Here is a 19,868-nt window from a genome sequence, read left to right on the forward strand (position 1 = left end):
TTTAGAAAAAGCAGAGAATCCGGAAATATATCAAATCTTATGTTTATCGAATTAATGAGAGAAGATTAGTTCTAAATCTCAGTTGTAGAACTATGTATGTGTGAAATTAAATATTTTCCGTTTTTTGCAAGAAAATAGGAAGAGGTATGGCAGGATTAAGGGTTGCGGAGGAAGGAAGGCGCAGGTTCTGGACATCTCTTTCCCCGGTGTATTTGGATAGCTCGCGCAGCAGCCAGGTATATCGATTCGTTGTCGAAGCAACGGGGCTCGGCGCAGAGAGGCTCTCTCTGCTCTCTGGTTTTGGTTCTCGGTCGTTCATCCCCCTAAATCGAGCCGTCGAGATTTTCGGGGGCGCTTGTCCGCGGACGCTCGTTTGTTCTGACGGCACTGAGATCTCATCGTCGCGTCCGTCCGTCATATTTACGGTGGCCCCCGTTGACGCGCGGACTCCCACTCTCCGGCGATAAGCAAAAACAAATGCCTGCCGATAGGGGATGCCGATAAGCGGGAGCCCGAATAAAACCTCATAGATGCTCTTCCATTTGCGCGGAATTGGCTCCAGCCGTAAATTTCATCGCGCGGACTTCCGCTCCGATCCGCGCTGCTCCGATCCGCGCCGCTCCTCTCCGCGCCGTCTCGCGCGCCTGCCACCTCATCCGCCCCGGCGAAAGGGGATCGATATCTTTGCTGGGGATCGATGGAAACCGTGAACGTTCGTTTCCATCGGCCGTTGTCTTCCTCGCCTGTGCCGCGCGACCAGATCTGCGGCCCCCCGTGCAAACTTCTGTATATCCTCCTCTGCAAATTACTGGGATACGTGTTCCTTATCGGGCTCCGCTACTTTTTAAAGCCCCCCCACCCCCCTCCCCCTGATTTATCGACCTGCCGGGAAATTAGTTGCCCGGCTTTTTAACCGGAGATTCTTCGATCTCCGGATTCGATGGAATATTCGCAAAATTGTACAGCAATTTCGTAATGTCTCTTGCGCTACGATATCTTGTCGAAGATAGTCTACTAAATAAAATAATAATTTTATACATATAGACAGATAAAATTCTTTGTCACAAGAAAAATGAATTCTTTATAGCCATCGCACGAGTACAGGAAAAGAATATATTATTTTTTTGTGACGAAGGGTTTTACCCAACTATAAGAATAAAATTATTATTATATTTAATAGATTACCCTCGACAGGATATTATAATACGTATATATATATTGTTCAGGTTAAATCGTCATAATAATACGTAATACAAGTACACGAGTATTACCATTACTAAAATAATGATAGACAGAAAAACTAATAAAAAGCCAGGCAAAGTTAGGATGGTGAACTCTGTAACTGCAATAAAGTAGAATATCTGAATGATAAATATTGCAAGAGATTGATCGATTGGTCAGCTCTTATCGCAGGAACAACAGCCTCGATTCCGGATGCTTGAATCGCCTAAAGGATTCGTTTGAAACATTATTTTCTGCAACTCGTTTCCTTGTGCAATAGAATGTAAGGCCCGATGATCTTTACATGCGATCAATAACTGCCGCAGCAGCTGTTCTGCATAATCTAACGATTCTCAAGGCGCGTTTATTGCAACGCAGCTAACTGGAAGCAATCGAAGTACGTACGATCATTAAATCGCATCGAGCATTTTTATTTGGAGCCCGTGATTTCTTGCCGAGCCTCTCGACGGACTGCACGAGACGTTCTAATTCTGTCTATTCCGAGTCGAACGGTTCCCCGTTGTTCTCTCGAATCGGTTCGAACGTGCATCGAGACACGGTTTCGCAGCTCTCGATAGGGCTTCGATCGCGAGCGTATAGAAAAACGGCGTTTTAAGCATTACCAATGGGAAGCCCGTGAACCAGTGCGGCAATTAATTGTGCCTCGGACGCCGGCACAGCGCAGAGCGGCGACTCGCCGATAACCGAAAGAGCGAAGCCGGAGGAGGCCCGATTGAAGCTGTCGATAGCGCCGCGGCGGAATAAAACCTCATAGACGTTCTTCCATTTGCGCGGAATTGGCTCCAGCAATAAATTTCATCACGCGAACTTCCCAGTGCCGTCTCTCCCCCGCGCCCTTGCGCCTCTCGCACTCCCTTTGTCGGTGTCGGTGTCGGTGTAAACTCGCGGGAATTTATGGCGCTAGAAACTGCAGATTAAAACGGTAATTGTGCATAGTTTCGCGCGGACAGATCGCCGCGCGTCCGGGAAATCGGCTCCGCGGACGCGTTATCCTCGGCGTTATGGCTTATCGAATCTCTTTTTTTACGCGCCCTCGAAACTTACAAGAATTTCGGTTGCAGTTTCGTTCGACGAAATTCGAAATCGTTCGTACATCGGAAATTCGTTCTCCCACTTCGCATTCTTTTTGCATGCAAGTAGATGCCATCGTACTCAGCTGTGGCGCTGAGTTCAACCGTGAATCTTGAAATCATTGCGTTTACAGTTTCGTTTACAGTTCGCCTGAAAAACCACCGAGCAAAGAATTTGTCGGAATTTTTGCCTTTCTAATGACATTTCTTGCGCCGATTTCTAATGACTCTGCGTACGTGAAACGCGCTCATAACTGTTGATGAAACACGAGTTCATGAGTACAACGTGCAAACAAGTCAACAATCTACCGAAAAGAAATAAAAATTCAGAAACTGTATTGCTCACGAATCTATTTTATTGTTTTTTTTTCGATTATCGTGGCGTTGTTCATTCTTAGTGCCTTCCAGTCGTACGAACAGACAATAAAGATTATTATTTGAGCGTCACGAAATACATGAAAATATTCGTCGACAGTGATACAATTTACAAAAAGATATGCGTGAAATTACGCCAAAAAGTCGACAAATCTGCTGCGAATCGAATCGATAACGACACCGACGAATGCCGCTAAATTAATGTTGACGAATAAATTATTTAGTGGTTTATTTAGAAATTCAGGCAACTCTTTTTATCTGTTCTCGTATCGGCGGTAAATTCGCCGGGGGCCTTAAATCAAACAGCTGCAAATCACTGGCGTTGAGCCTCGAGTTCCGAATAAGAGGAAAGATGTCACCAATTTGATTTGTTCGTTTTACGGTCTCCTAGTTCGCTGATGTCAGCGCCGGGACTCAATTCGCCGCTTCTTTCTCTCCCCCGACGGGTTAATAAACGTCGGCCTCGATTTAATTTAGCGAATATTAATGTCGCCGGTTAGCTGAGCCGGGGATTAATATTTATTTGATTTGTGCCACTCGGAATCCGCGGGCCGCGCCGTTAAATATCGTTTCTTCGCAGGCGAGCAATAAGGCCGGCGTCGGTCAATCGCTCGAAATCATGATGGCAATAAAGCAGCTCGTAAAGCGGTTATAAACCGGTCACTTCGCTATCTTTCGTTAGCGGAGGCCATTACGCTTTAGGGACCATCGACTTCTGCGCTCGCTAATAGATAACTCGAAGTTCCGATGACACGACGGTAGGTATAATAATCGTGGTCGGTTCGCGTGAAATATCCGCGAAATCTCTGCGCTCTGCACGCCACGGCCGATGGGAACAGGTCGGCGAGTCGCGTCGCGTCGGAACCGGGAAATACCGAGTCAAGGTTAATCCGACGAATTCGGAGTGTCGCGACGCTCGCACGCGAATAGCATCAAAAAACCGTGGCACTCGCGAACGCGAGCACTCCCGATGATATCACGTCCTCGCATTTTTAGGGATCGGATCGAGAGCAACACGAGTCGGAACGCGTGTGTTCCAGCAACGCATAAATATTTAAACAGCTTGGTAGCTCCGGCATTATATTCCAGAATATCGGCTGAATTATAGCGCGTGACGTTTACGACTCTATTAAAATTAGTAAATCAATGAGGAGCCATTGTGTACGGGCGATTCCGTAAACTTTCGCTATCCTTGAGTCGATCGATTCCGTTTACAAAGTACTCGGAGAATTATCTAAACTTCGCGCTGTAGGTACTTTCGTTAAGATACTCCACCCAATTATCATTCTCGTGTCTTTTAAAATCACGCGAGTTTCAGCTTCTGCTGATTATGCTCTGAATTTGATTCCATGAATCTATAAGTTCAATCGGGCTCGGTTTTTAATGAAATCAGCGTTAATTTAGAATTAATTCGAGGTTGCTACCATCACTGATCGCATTTAAATGGGAGTCGACATTGGTCGTCGTTGATCGAGCACCCCCACGTCACGGGAGTCGCAGGAAGCGAGTGTTTTCTATTAAAGAACGGTCGAGAAAACGACATGCAGAGTCGCGAAGCGGAGAGAGAGGAAGAAGGACGGGGGTATCCGCGTTATTAAACATCGGCTTGCCAATAATTAAAGAGAACACGAGCGAGATCGGGAGATGTGGCTGGCAGCGCATAGAGAGGGATGGGCCAATTTGGATGGTTACCAAGGCAAACGATACGTTAAATAGATAGGACGGCCGAACGGTGGGGACGCCGACATAATGAGGACCACCCGCTAGCTCCGCAAGACCTACTCGGTACACGTACTCGGTGTGTCACCAAGTTTCGCCTGGCTTTTCGCTCCTCGTGGCGCCATGTTGCTTCGAAAAAGCTTCCCGGGAACCGTATTTGCGACGGCGGAACTCTCCGCACCTTTTCGGACCCGAAACCCCGGCGAGTCGCAACATAGTTTCGATCAGGTTCCAAAGTCTACCGATTCCGGTGATCTACCTTTCGCTAATTGGTAACCTTCGCCGGAGGTTTCCGCTTCGTGAAATTAGCATCAAAGATAATCGAGGCGCCTTGGGAAAACTTTGGTATTGTGCGGTGGGGAAACTGGAGGAGACCGCAGCGAAGTTGAATCGGCTCACGATCATAAGTGGATTTTTAGGTTCTAGAATCCTTTGCTGACAGGGTAGACTTTCCCTTAATCGTAAAGCCGTCGCGGAACGCCGAGGACGCAATTATTCCAGCTAGATGTATTTGTTTAAAATTTATGAGACCGCCGATTAGGATCTACGGGGCCGCGGGACGCGTTCGCCGACACTTGTTGGATCGGGCCGCGTTCGTTTTCTCAGGGCAACAATACGGGTGCCGAACGATAACGATTTTCTTGGATCCCGGGTGCCGGGACAGCAGGTCCCAGACGGCGGCCGCGTAATTTATGCGGATCCGTGGCACGTGAGAAAGCGACCGGCTTCCTGAACCGGTACGATCGCGACACCCTGTACAGAGGAACGACAAAGTGCTACGTCGCGGCCGTTAATTATTAGCGCGCCGCTATATTGAGCATGAAAACACTATTTCTTTCATGCCGAGGGGGGGGGGGGGGGGGGGGGGGGAGAGATTCGAGTCAAATTGGCGTTAAAATTGCAATCACGGTGGTCCGTCCTCCAGTCCCATCCCCCCTCCGCCCCGACCCCGTTTGCACCCCATCTGGCCGCGGAGTCTCTTCCTCCCGTCCACGGAATTAGATCGTCTATTCTCAGAGGAGCCCCGCACGCCGGACGTATCTGGCTAAGAGCCGTTTAGAGGGATAATTTCTCCCCGGGCGAAAAACGAACAGCGGGGGTGTGGAGCGCGCGAAGCGTTTGTGACTGATCGCGCAGGCGATAATTTACGTCGTCGTTTCGACAAATCCTATTAGCGGCCACGGAGAACGACTCGTTGCACCGCGAATATCCACCGACGATCTGTGTCTCCGTATCTCTGAACCCATCCATCCTGCTGCTTCAAATGAATTTTTTTCTACATCCGAAAATACCTTATTCCTTGACCCTTGGACCCGGAAGATTTCAATCGCCACCTAATTACTTGATTCTCCGCAATTAAATTGTATTCGTCGATGATTGAATAACGTTGAAATTATTTTGGAACCTGATCTAATATTTGGTATCCCAAAGTTACAATTTCATTGCAAAACGTTGGTCGAAAGAGTTTGTTCCATTTTATAAATGAATGCGGATCTTGTCGCCGCGATCTCTAGGAAGTTAGAAAAATCCCAGGATCCTCGAAGCTGAAATTTTCTGAGGTGGAAGATTTCGAAACGAGGAGCTCGGTAAATCGTCGAGAGATTCAACAGGATCAGTCGGCTGAAGGGCGGTGGTTCGATCAAGAAATAAATCGCGAGGAACAAGATCGACCGGCGCGTCGGCGCGGTGCGTCACTCTCGAAAATGAAACTTTACGAGCCGCCGTTTCTCTTCGATTGGTTCCAGTTCCAGGGCGTTCCGAGTTAAACGAGAGAGAGCTCGTCCCACGTTCCGAGCAAGAGCAACACGATCCGCTCGATCCGATTCCCCTAGCTCGATCGCGAACCGCGACCGTCCAGAGGGTGGCTCGTTTGTTTCAGATTTCTGCTGGCTGGTCCGCCGTCTCTCTGCTTCTATTTCCCGTAGCCAATAATTGAATATTGAAGCTGGTATGGCGTGGATGAGGGCTGCCGCCGTCGCGGGGGGCGGGCGAGGATGTTGAAAAAGAGGGTTGTTTCGTTTTTCAGCAGTCAATTGCTGGCTGGAAGGCTCGAAAATCAAGCGAGCTCTAAATGCACGACATTTGATCAGCGAACGGTCTCGCTAAGAATTTTCACAGTACGAGTAATCGTTTGCTACAAATTCGAGGTGGGTGAAAAGGAATAAAGCAGTCTAATGAAGTAAAAACGATTATCGCACCGCATCGACACACGAGTCGATAAATCGCGACTGCGGGTCGCAGTGGCCTTCGGCCAGCGTCCGCGAGGTCGCAGAGAGCTGATAATGAAAGATATCGTTTGCTAAAACCTCCTATGAGGTAAAATGCAAATAGAAAGGATAATCTCTTTGAAAGTACTGCACGCAAGGCCCCGGAAGGTTCGCGTTTGCCTCTGTTCAGAGGACATTTGACGGAGAACGCGGGGCTGATCTGCCGACAGAACAGAGGCGGGGGAGGACGGGAGAGGGCGGGGGGTGGGCTGGCAACGCTGCAAAAGGTGAGCGTAGTCGCGAGAGCCGAGCCGCAATGGTGGAGAAAATCGATATTTTAATTGGACAAAATAATTGGAACGAGCGAACGAATGGAAGATCGTAATCTCCGGGCTCCCCTTTTGTATTGGCGAGCCCGCGAACCCGCCCGGCCCTCCCTTCAGCCCCTCGGCGATTCCGCTCCGGCCTACGCCATCCTCCCTCGCGCTACCCGTCCCATCCTCTTTCCAACCCCTCGCTTTCTGCGCGAGCCATTTCACGTCAAATCGCGCATCGACTAGCGTCGTGCTTTTCGGCTCCATGTTCTAGGGGTGGCTTTTCGTTCAGGTGAACTGCGGATAGGAATGGATTGTAGAAAATTCCCGATTTCTCGTGGGGAAACTCTTCCGATCCCAGCTCTCTACCTTATATCCAACGGTGCTGCGCTACTTTCAAATAAATTATCGAGCTTTAGAACAATTTAAATTACAAAATAAAATACAACCGTGATGACATTCAATGATATTTCCACACAAGTTATTTTCGACTTATTAAATTTATTAATAGGGGAAACCTATTTTCATTTAGTTTGTGTTTCTTATACAAGGATTTGCAGTCTGATAATAGCTGCAAAGATTTTATACAGCATTCGATGTTCGATTCTAGGCAACAAAGACCGAGTCGAAGCGGAACAGGAATGCTCCGAATCGATTTCTGCAGGTTTCGTCCTGCGTAATCGCGGGGACACCTGAGCGCCGCGTAATGTTCGATAATTTCTCGTTGTTTCCAGTTAATTAAATTTCATTCGGTCGCAGCTAAGCCGCTTTCGCGTCGCGGTCGAGTCCCCGGCGGCTCGCCAATTGGCTCTCCAGTCTCCGGCAGGTTCTACGTCGACGCGGTCAATTTCATCGCGACCCGGCCGCGAAATTAGAATACACCCCCCGCAGAAAAGCGGCGACAGTCCCTCCTCGAGACTTCAAAGAGGGAAATCCTCGAGTAACTGGCTCAGGACGTCCGTGACTTTACCAGCGGGGTCTCTTCGTCTCGACCCGCTAATCCGTGTTCGATTTTCAACTTCATCTTCCAGCAGAGGTTCTTTCCTTGTGCTCCCCTTCGAAAATGTTTTAGCTTAGAGCACGGTTCTGCGGTTTCGTGGGAAGACGTGGACGGCAGAGAGCGAACTAGGTGGGTTAAATGTTAAATGAGCCGTTTAACACGCGGCGGAGCGTTTATAAAGTGTAATTAGCTGACTGGTTTCTGAATTATCTCGGTGCGCATGCCAGTTGCACGACTGGTTCCGAGATCGCGTTCCCACATCTTCGGGCATTTAGACTTGTAAAACGATGGTTCGGGTCCTGAGAACTTGGTGGACACGATCTTCGATGCACACTCTCCTTAGAGATTGTTATTCTTCTGCGAAGAAACAAGTAAACTGCAAAAGAATAAATGATATAACGTAATGAAGGTTCACAATCTTCGCTTTTTAAAACGTTGACGCCAGCTTGACCCACCGGTGGGTCATACGTGTCAGACCCTTAAGGCGGCGTACATTTGCTTATTTTGCTTGCATTTCACAAAATAGATACTACAAAATAGGTTTATGTTATTTTATCTGAACATTATAAACAGATATTTAATAATAAAAACTATGTTTTTACTTTTTTTACTAAATTACTAATAATTAATAAATACTAATATAATAAATTACTAATTTAATTTTTGTAAATTTCGGGCGCCGACTCTGTACTATAGAAATTTCTCTTTCTGTACTATAGAAATCGACAATATTTCGTACTAATCTCGTCATCTGTAATCTATGATATCAATTATAGTACGTATACACATTTTGTGGCGTATGACACTTCCATCTAATATTCCATAATCCTCTTAACCAAAGCGTCGAAGAAATCTCCGAACCGATCAAGAGATCCAGAAAGTAATTTATTTCTCCTGTTGGAAAAACTGGTGGAAGCGTCCTAGTGGAAAATTACAGGGGAGCGTGCGTCGTTGGCGCGTAAATCTTTGAAAAAATTCCTAGAACGATCGTGGAACGTAGGGGTCGCGGCCAATTGCAAGAGGCGCCCAAATATTTTCGGCCGGATTTCACGCCGCTTGAAATCGAGCGTCTCGCGGGACTCGGCGGAAGGGCCGAAGGGAAAGAGGGATGGAGAAGGATCGAAAGGGAAAGGAGGAGGGTCACGGTCGAAGGAAAGGGTCGCGGCGAGGGCGCTAGGGCAGTCGACACCTCCACACGTGCTCGCCATGCGTGGCTAGTTAGAGAGGCGCCTAGGAGCCAACTCCGGGGGCTAACAACTATGTGCGCCGCGTGCTGGGAACACGCAACGAGCCGCGCGAAGACTTGTTAGCCCTTAACTGCTCTACTCTCCGCCCCTTCTCCCGGTTCCTCTAATAGTTCATTTGTTTTTGCCCATTTCCGCTTCGAAACCGGTGCTCTTTTTCTGAGAGGATCCGGAACTGGTGGCGCTAACGGACAGGAAATGGACAAACCAGCCTCCTCGGGACTAGACGCGGCCCGGAGAGAGACCGGCTGCTCTGATGCTCCTCCTTCGACTACATCGTGAGCTTTGGAATTGGTCGCTTCTGATGGAAGGAGCTTTCTTATGAAATTCTGCACACTTTGTGTTACAAGTTGCGTACTTCACGTGTCCATTTTTGCCACAAGTGCGTACAATCCGTAATCTAATGCACGATAGTTAGTCTCTACCTTGTAGTTGACCTTGGTAATCTCTACTTCGTAGAGGACCTTGATAGTCTCTATCTTGGAACACCTCCAAGCCATAGATCCAACTCGGACAGATCCTCTCGACACACCGAACCACGAGCGTGTACGACATCCTCGTGTTAATGATTTGCAGGCTTCGACGTCTCGAGTGCATTTATCGTTCTCGGTGTTCAGCTACTTCTTCAGGTCGTAAAAGGTCGATTTCGGTAGCAAGGATCGATCTCAAGCAGCGGTCGCAGCTGTCAGAGGCGGTTTCGAAAAGGCTAGGCGGCGGATCTGACGAGCGAGTGGTGAAAGGAGACTCGTGAGCACTCCCGATCACCGCGAAGAGTTTTCACACGGCTCGAGAGTTTTGGGAAATCATTAATATCGTTTGGAGTGGGTGTCGCAAAGCGGAGAGCAGAGTGCGCGACTCGTTAATGGCCAGGCCACGGAAGCAAGCGCGAGCGAGGACCGAGTAAACGCCGCCACTTAATGCTTCCGCCTGGAAAAGGTTTTGTTGCCGCTTTTTAAGGCGTCGCCGCCGCGCCGAGATTTATCGCGTGTTTAGATCGCTCGACGGCCCGCCAGATTAAAGCATTAAATATAACCGGGCCGCGGCAAGCGACCAGAAAATTACTGGCGTTCACGCGCGCCGAAGAAAAACCCGATGCATGCCGAGAAACTAACTTTACCGTTCGCCTGGCCCTCGGATAAGTTCGACAGTCCGATGTTAGCGAACCTCGAGCCCTAGAAGTTAGGTGCTTGTTCAACTTTCTACGGGTTTTATGCGAAATGGAAAATGTTACTTTACAATTTAATCTTTTACTTTGGACACAGCTTATGCAAATTTCTTTAACTGAACTACATTCGAGGTGAACCATAGCGAATACGTTCCTATCGCGTGTACGTGTAGATGCGAGCATGCTAATATCTATTACAATGTCTCTAACAGTACTTCGTTAGACAACTATCCTCTTAGCGTAGTCGAAGTAATTATCAGCTGCACGGAAACGCATCGATTACGCGTGCTTCATTTCCACGTCGTTGAGCACTTTTTGCTGGTCTCCGGAAAAATGAATCGATCTCGTGTGATTAGAGAACGACGCGTATCGGTGCAAAGAGTTTAATTCGCGATCGCTATTAATCGCAGCGCGGGCAATTACGCGGTGTTAACGACCAGGCTGACGTACGAGACGTCGCGTTTTCGTAAACACGTTTACGGAGGCGTAACTGGCGCAGCTGCGCCGGCCGCTCGTGTTTCTTAAATTTCATGGACCGTCTCGACAGACATCTCGCAAATTGCACCTGTCACGAGACACCGCAATTAGCGATGCAAGCCCCATCGGGGCCGGTCGAGTCCCGGCCGCGAGCGTCGATTGTTCGACCTCTCTTCCCGCGCCGGAACGATTCTCATTGTAATTGAAATCCTGTTGTTCCGACAATGAAATATGCATGCATAATCGCGAGAGCGTTGCATAATGCGCGGAACGCGTGGACTGCGTGATCCGTTGCAATTCGAAGGAAAAAGAATGTCGCGATCGCGGCAAACGGCGGACAAAGTACACAAATTTAGTTCTCGGTGGGAACTGTGAAATTACGGTCGTCAATCATACGTGACAGTGTTTCGCAACTCTCGCGACGACGACGGGACGGCGAAGTTCCCGCGGGGCCGTCCCGACAGCCGTAAAAAAGAATAAAAACCGGGCGAGAAGTAAGTAATATCATTAGGGTGTGTTCAGCCGGCGAAACGACTTCCGCAAAATTTCCTGAAGCCCGTTGCTCGCCGTGCTACCCGGCCGCGCCGGCGAACGATCGCGCGATCGGTCGCCGTCTCTCGCAAAAATACCAGCCGAAAAAGAACACGAGCGCGCGAGCTAATGAAGTGGGGCCGCTCGGGCATGATAAAAAGAATTGGAGACCGGTGCCGAGCTCCCCGGAGCGGCGTAACGAGGAAATTAACGCTAATGCGACACGGTCTAGCTCGGTCTCGGGCTCGGGCTCGCGCTTTTTACCCACCTCCCAGAGAAACGCTAACAAGCCGCGCCGCGGTTTGCTAAATCACCGGGATGAAGTTTCCCCGGGACCGTGTTTTCCTTTTCTCTTGCAATTAACACTTCATTACCGCATCTCTCCCGCTCGCTCGCTCGCTCGCTCTCGGTCGGTCTCTCCGTGAAATCCGAATGCCTCGATCGCCTAAAAAAAGCCTCGCCACGAAAATCCCGCGTTTCTCTCTGCTCCTCGTTCGCGCGGCGAACAATGCTCCTATCTCCGCGCGTAATCGTTCCGCGGAAGAAGTTGTCGCCAACATTTTTGCTGAAAGACGCCGTTTGTGCGCGCGCGCGCTCGCGCCCGCATCCGCGCGTTTACATCGGGGGTAGTAAACGCACGTGTCGCCTCCGTTACCTCGACGACTTCAAAGAATGCCTGTTGTTCCGTTATCGGCGCAAGATAGCCGGGGTGCGCGGCTCGTAAAACTCGTCCCTCTGCTCGTTTCGAGGCCTATGTTTAGCCCGGACGTTTCGGAGATGAATGGTCGCACTGCCGCGGCTCTTGCAGCCTCGTTTTCGATGCTTTTTCTACGGGCCGGCGAGGCGCGGGACACGCGAGCCATTCTACTCTCGTTTGCGGCAAGAAAAGGCTGCTCGCAGAATATGTTTGGCGCGGAGCTCATGCTAATTAGAGGTGTCAAGCGGCGACCGTCTGCCTTCGAAAAGCTACTCCGATGAAGCCATCCCGCGTCTTCAGCACAGCTTTGGTCGTTTAAACGTCGATGACGATCGTGTACAATGATGAGTTTATTCTGTTGAATTCGGTGAACTGAAACACAGGAAATCGTTTAGAAATAATGCTGTAATAGGGCCGAAATCATTTGTAGGACAGCCATGAAATCGATTGAGTGGTTCGTCAGCTGAATGAACACATGCTTTCTGTATGGCTGATTACATGGAACTGTGTCTACTATTGGTAATTGGGAATGACAGGTGGTGTCGTTGTTTCCTTGTCAATGATGTTCGAGGCGATTAATTATCGATTTTGCCAAGAAATATTAACGCGTTCAGGATCGAGATAGAGCAATCGAGCGCGATGCTCTCGGATTGCGGGGACTAACTCGTGGTACAAGACGGACTGGTCGCAGACAGGGAGGAGCCGGGCACACGTAAACGCGAGTAGTTACGCAGACGTTTAACGACAGGAAGCGTTCGCTGAGAGGAACACGTGTTTCGGGTGTTTCGCGCGAGTCCATAATGATTACGCTCTCGTTCGACAAGCCCCTCGTTATTTTCCTCTTAATTATAGACTGGAACGCGTCTCGTCGCATCGACCCTTTCGAACGCGATTACACGCCGTCGCGTCGCGTCGGATGTATATAAAATTGAACTGCTAATGCGTCCACGCTCCGCGTCGCGGGGTTCCCGTCAAAACGACAAGCCACTCCAACGATCGTTTAAAAACATTCGTAATCTTCGCATTTAATTGCAGGGGCACTCGTTACGGTGCGATTGTAACTCCAGGAAATTTGCGATTCGCGCAACAATTTGTACGATTAACATGTAACCGGAGATCTCGCGGCGGAAGAAGGATTTCAGGTTTCGGGACGTTCGTCCTGTTGAATCGAGCACGCCTGGGTCCGCTCGGCAGAAGTCGAGAGCAGGATTTATAACGGCGATTAGGGAGTTTACGGCGATAACCTTATTAATGCGCTCGCATTTATCTTTCCGTAAAAATTCATTAAAACGCGGCGCGGTCGCCGATCCTCGCGTTTTATCAACGGAATTATGGCGATGACACGAGCTTATCTACCGTTTATCTCGATTATGGTAATAAGAACGTCGACTTTACGCCCGCCGCGGCTCTCGGGCCACGCTCAATAAAATCCTCGCGATAATAATGTCACCGGCGATATCGCTCCCGCGCATCGTGAGAGCAATCTTCATCAGCCTGATTCGTCGTTTATTGACCGATCCGAAGCGTCGTAAAATCAAACCTGGGAATCGGTGCCCCGCCACTCGACGATTATTAAACGGAGACAACAAAATGCAAGGGTCCCGGTTGATAAATCAGTGCGCGGGTCTGTGATATTGTAAACGTCTGCCGGACACAGTTGACTCGAGTTTTCCTTCACTTCGTCATCTACGAGAGTGCTCTCTCTCTCTCTCTCTCTCTTTCTTTCTCGCTATTTTAGTGAAGAGAGAAAACGGAGAGAGGACAAAGAGAAAAGGTCGAGGGTTTCGCGCGAGTCGCCGGCCGTTTCGCAATTTAAATTCTGCCAGACACCCTTAAACGTCCCCTCACGAACGCGAGGAGAGCGAGAGAGGACGGAAGAGAGGACCAGCGAATGGCGAAAAGAGAGCAAGCCGAGGTGTCCAACGCAGCCAGCGGTGGCTGCGACAAGAGAGTTTGTTTTTTGAAGTCTGTATTGCTTACAAATGTCTCGGTGTAAAAAGCGAGCAGCATGCTCCTAATGAGTCTGGTTGTTAAAAGACCTCTCCCGCCTTTTTTACGCCCCGGCTGCCTTTCTCTTCCTCTCTCTCCTTCTCTCGCCCTCGCTCTCTCTCTCCCTCTTTCTCTCCCTCTCACTCAGTCTCTCTCTCTCTCTCTCTCTTGCTCTCCCATTCTCCGGCCGCAGTTCCTCCGGTTCCATTAAGTCGACATTGTAGCGGGGAATCTTAATATTTTTCAGTGACGGGATGTGTGAGCGCAACGGCGCCCGTCGATTCGTTTATTTCGGGAAAACGCGACACCGCTCCAATCCAGCAGCCCTCGAGAAATAAAGTCGCTCGATGCTAATGGCCGTTCGAACTCAAAAGTCTCCATGATTTTTATGCTCCCCAGTATTCGCCTGCGTCGACGCTCCGTCGGATATTACTCCGAATATTCTAAACGCGTCTCAATTAGGTCGCGACAGATGCAGGCCTCGGAGAATCGGGAAAAAGAGGAGGACTCGTTTCATTTTCATGGGTTCCTAAATGGAAGAAACCCATCACCTTGCGTGGTTTACTAAATAAGGACGGAGGACGTATCGGCAAAGATTCAGCTCTGAAAATTGAAGATGGAGATTTCGAGGATTTTTTGCAACGCCACCGCATACACGGCGACACTCGACTCGATAAATTAGCTTGAATTAGGCGATCGAACGAGGGAAAAGAATCACGAGGAAGTCACGGGACCTCGCAGACACGGTGACCGAGAAGTGTGCACAGTGCGCAGGGTGGTGGAGCGAAATGTCGGCCGTGGTAAATGGTTTCTGGGCGCACTTAAACGCCCATTTCCTTCGAAATCCGGCCAAATCGCTTAGGCCGAGCAAAGCGTTCCAATTAAGAGGTATGCGTCTCGCTTCTGGCATCTCGGCAACGAGACGATATATATTTTTTTCTCCATCCCTCCCGGCAGCCTCTCCCTTTGTCTTTCCCGTTGCTCGGCGAGAGCCCGGCCCCTGCTCCTGTCCCTGTCCTGCCCCGCTTCGAGCTTCGCGCTTCGTGCTTCGTCTTCTTCCCGACGCGACGTCCGCGACGCGCGAAACTCGCGTCCACCGGTTAAACAGATGAGAATCTTTCGGTCTATTAGTGGAGCTGCCACCGTTTTGCCGCGTAAAGAGAATTGATATCTTCTCTCGCTGCGTTTAACCCTTCTTTTCATTCTTCCTGGGAACCATGGACCCTGTATTTCTGCCCCCTCCCGCGCGTGATTTCTATTCCGCTTTCATCTGAAAATTCGCTTTCCTTTGCAAATAGAAGAGAAAACGCTCTCTGCCATTCGGAAAAGGCGAAACTGAATTTGAGGAGTTTTGGAATGGAAAGAGATCACCTTTGGTTTTAGTAATAGATATATACGGATGAAAAAAGTTATGGTGTTTTCTAACTGGTGTCTCGATTTAAGGTGGTCTTGATGAAACCTATTCACACCTAAGGCGGTTTTCGTTTAATCGTTTCTGCGTGAAAATAATGTTACATCAACGGTAAAGATCGTATCGAAAGATTTCAAGAGGATAAAAGTGAGTGGAAAAGTTGTTGGGTTGCTTCGAGGGTGTGCGGTTTAGCAAGTCGGAGCAGCCTCCGAAATCTGGCAGCGTGCAGGGGACCTTATACCTCGCCATTATATTTAGATGGTGGCCAGCAAACGTCGAACCCGTTCCCTTTGTCTTGGAGCCGATCACGTGCAACGCGTACGCAGAAGATTCGTCGCGGAGTTCCGGCGACGATTCGCGCGGATCGTAAACCTGAGCCTCGACGTCTCTCGAGGAGTACTTCTCGGAAACGGTGCGTGAACACGTGTTTAGAATTAGGTGGCCTGGCTCGTTCGAGGGGAACCTCGATCCTCGAACTTCGCTGGAGCTCCATGCCACACGACGCGTGCTTCGCAAACGTCAACTTCGCGCATTCCCTTTCCACGTAGCTTTCGCTCTCGTTCTGACTCCGGTACTTCGTACTATACTTCTGTCTTTATCCGAAACCTGCAAAATTTTATTATTTTTATTTTATTTTTGTTGCAATAGGCTCGAAATAATTTACTGAGTATCTATACACTGGATCAGGTAGTTTATTAGCTAAATGAGCAAATGCTTTTAGTATGGCAAATAACAAGGAACTCTACTATTACTAATTAATAAATCGCGGATTTTCGTGTAAGCTATATTTCGTACAATTAATTCGGACAGTTTTTATTTTCCATAAAGATCCGCAATCTCCCAATTAGGAATGACAGGTGGCGTCGGTGATCCTTATCTATAATATTCGGCACGAACACCGTCAATTTCGCCAACAATATTTACTTTATTTGTATATACGAAACAACGAACCGCTTACAATATTTGCAAATAGGAAAGGCTCAGGATGCGAACGACCAAGCATAAGGACCGCCGATGTCCCCGGTCTTTTTTCTCCGGCAAACAGAGCGCGAGCTGGATCCTCGTGTTTCAATTAACAGGCGCGAGGGCAGATTAAGTCGGCGGCAGGGGTAGGTCCGGGAAGAAGATAGGGTCCTAACAGGCCGAAATTGCGTGTTCGCGCAAGAAGCTCCGTGTCGTTTCGCTGGAAGCTCGGGGGCCCGGTTCACTCGAAAAAGCTTAAATCACGCAACAGGGAGCTAAGTGGCCGATGTCGTTGCTCGGGACTCGAGACTCGGGACCGTAGGAGCGGGTTGACGAAGGAGGTGGGCACGAGAGAAAAAGGATAACGAGGGAGGCAGAGCCAGTATTCGCATTCCGGGAGCGCGTGCCGCGTTGTCAGTTTCGAGAGCGAATGATACGTAATTTATAACGGCGTGGAACTAAATGCCCCGTTAGGAGGAGGAGCGCGTCTTCGTCTTCTGGTGTCGAGGTACAGAGGAGAGAGAAAGAGAGAAAGAGAGAGAGAGAGAGAGAGAGAGAGGCGGCGAAGCCCGAGGGACAAGGGAATCCGAGGCCGCAGAAAACGGCCCGGTGTCTAAATATCGAGCACATGTCGCGGCTCCCCGCTGAACCGACGCGGCAACCGAAATAGAAGCCAGCGTCGTGGACCACCGTACGTCATCTCGCGTCGCGCGACGTCTAGGGCCTGCGATCTGCTTGTTTGCTGTTATGCGGCGCTGTTTTCACGCCGAGGGACCGTCCGTCTTCTTCCTGGTTCCCCTTTTTATTTTCCGGGTGGTTGACGCAGCTCTGGTTTCGTTTCTGGTCCTCCGCGACAGCTCCGCGACGCGGCGCGGCGCGGCGCATCGAACTGATTGATTCCGAGGCGGTGGCGAGCGGAAGAGAGCGAGCCCGCGGGTAAAAGAAACGGAAATAGACCGAGAGCAATAAGGGGCCGAATAGTATCCTCTAATAGGCTGGCTGTCTTCTTAATTGACCGGACGGCTCGTAAGTGCGCGATGAGTTACACCTCCCGGAGCGGTGATCCCGGCTCGTGAACTGTCAGCGGCGAACAGCTCACTCCGCTTTATATCGCCGCCACTAAATCAGCCTGGATAGAACGAGTTGACGAGACAGAGAGAGAGAGAGAGAGAGAGAGAGAGAGAGAGAGAGAGAGAGAGAGAGAGAGAAAGAGAGAAAGAGCGGGAGAGACGCAGTGAGAGAAACAGAGAGAAGAGGATCGTCAAAGATTTCTCGAAGAAGTCGCTGCCTTGAAAATTCATATCGACTGCCGGCGGCGTCGTCTTTTGTCGGAGACCGGGAAGAAATTGCTTGTTCGCTGGAAAAACAATCTTCCGGCCACAAAATGCCCCGCTAATGCAACTCTTCCCTTCAATTAACGCTCCGTCTACCGCCCTGTCGCGACCCTACACCTCTCGCCGCCCAATTTTCCCCTGAAACGACGTCTGCGCTTTACCCGCGTCTCCTTCTGCTTCTGCTTCACCGCAACTGCGGCCGCAGAAAACCGGAAAAGAAAATAAGAGACGCGAACAGCGGAGAGAAAGCGAGGGGTCGGGTAGCCTCTAATAGATCGGCTGTCTTCTTAATTGACTAGGTGGGTCGTGAGTGTCTGACGGCTCGCGCCTCCCGACTCGTCGAAATAGGCGGCCGGATTGACCGTGAATGCTAAACGCGGAATGCACGTCCCGCGGCAATGATGGAGATTGATCGTGGCAATTATATCATCGACACCGAGGGCTCCGGCACTCCACTATCTCTTTACAGTTTTATTCCTCGGGCTTCAACCAGCCTTAGCTGTCCTTTCTGAACCGTCGAGCTTGTCGTTGCACCAGCGAACTTTTCCGCTACCGCGTCGCAAGATAATTGCATCTGCTTGTAAATTTCTTAAACTCTTCCTGCGGCAGAGTTTGCTCTTGCTATAATTTCGTGCACCGTCGACAATTTTTTTCCGGTATCAGAGCAACTTCCACTATCCGGACACTATAGTAGCCAGGCATTGGCTACCTTTTAGGTAACTATCGATTTGTTCGTTTTCCTATCACAATTTTTGTTGTCGCTGTAACTGCCGCCATAAAAGTGAGTAAGAACAATGCGTATATACTGACAATACATTTAATGTACAAATGCCACCATAATAATACGCGACGATACATTAACGATAGATGTCGCGATTATTACTTATTACTAAAACAATTTTCCGCTACTGTGCCGCGACACAATTGCGTCTAGTGTTGCGGCAGCCGTCGCACGCGTTCCAATTTGATCTGACGTAAAAATGTGTGCTTTTCAGCTGCGGATGATCGACGCCAGGAAGACAGAACGAGCAGAGGCGAAGCTGTTCGGTTCCCAGTCGGATGAATGGCGCTCCCGAGGAAAATGGTCCGTGCGAAGGGCCTCACGCCCTCGACAATACGGCAATCTCGGCCGAAGTAGCCGGGCCCGGTCGCAGAAAGAGAAGAAGAAGAGCAAGGAGTCCAGATAAAGGTAAGCCCCAGCTCGATTCGTTCTGCACCCATTGTCAGCCACTTGAAGGATCAGTTTTTGAGCGAAACTGCTAGAAAATGCCGGGACACCCTCGCCCCCTCCGCCGCCCCGTCTCGCGGGCTGCCGCGCCTCGCATAATTGCGATTTAAGAGGCGTCCGAACAGCTGCGACCCGGTGACAATGCGGCAGCCACTCGAGACGGACAATCGAACAATTTGGACCCCGCTGTCGTGGTCGCAGTAAAAGTCACGTGAGACCATTTCCCGAAAAATCCGGAGCCTCTGTCGCCTCGCCGCAGCGTGAACGATGCACCGGCCGTTTCCGGACCCCTTCCTCCGGCCCGCTCAATTACGTCGGGAGCTTTCAGAACCGTAAAAACGTAAATAGATCCGCAACAGAAGGTTCGAGCGTCGTAAATGTAAAAGTACATTCTCTGGAAATGGATACGGAAGTTATTGGGCTGGTGATTCGAAACTTCTTGGAGCTGTTCCACGAGGTTTTTGATTCTTTTTGCCACGGGGTATATCAAACCGCTCGTTAGCGCTGAAACGTGACGTTAATGCGATCGACGAGCCGCGAATCGTTCGACTGGAAGAATACCGGTAATTAAAAGCTTCGTACACCTTGCTGCCGGGTATTTAATACATCGTCGTTCCCTGATCGATTGGAACGCGCCATCCAACGAACGTTCTCGCCGACGACCTGGCCCTGGAAGATCGATGAAGCGAAGCAAGATTATTCGCAATATCCTACGCGTCTGAAAGTCTCTGATAATTCTCATGACAGCCTGGTTCGTTCGAAAGCGTTATTGCGTAAAGGGAGAATCGTTTGTAAAATAGAGACACGTCAGAAAATTGGAAATAATTTTCGTAAGGGTACGGCTCGCTTGGAAATTAATCGAAGTAATCGACGGGTGAATGGAACGCCGAGATTCGAAGGTT

General features: G+C 49.6%; 1 protein-coding gene across 2 annotated transcripts in view; it reads left to right on the top strand.

Moving 5' to 3' along the window:
* LOC144475834 (uncharacterized) overlaps positions 1-19,868 on the top strand; it is an 83,010-nt gene that overhangs the window by 43,513 nt on the left and 19,629 nt on the right. Inside the window, exons 1-2 of one of the 2 annotated variants that reach the window (XM_078192147.1) lie at positions 11,191-11,307; positions 18,734-18,927. In XM_078192147.1, coding sequence (XP_078048273.1) covers positions 18,798-18,927 — 130 coding nt within the window. In that variant the 5' untranslated portion in view covers positions 11,191-11,307; positions 18,734-18,797. Of the gene's footprint in view, positions 1-11,190; positions 11,308-18,733; positions 18,928-19,868 lie in introns of those variants that run through there. The other variant, XM_078192148.1, reaches the window with a different exon arrangement.

The sequence above is a fragment of the Augochlora pura genome, chromosome 10, assembly GCF_028453695.1.
Source record: "Augochlora pura isolate Apur16 chromosome 10, APUR_v2.2.1, whole genome shotgun sequence".
In the NCBI taxonomy this organism is placed as follows: Eukaryota; Metazoa; Arthropoda; class Insecta; order Hymenoptera; family Halictidae; genus Augochlora; species Augochlora pura.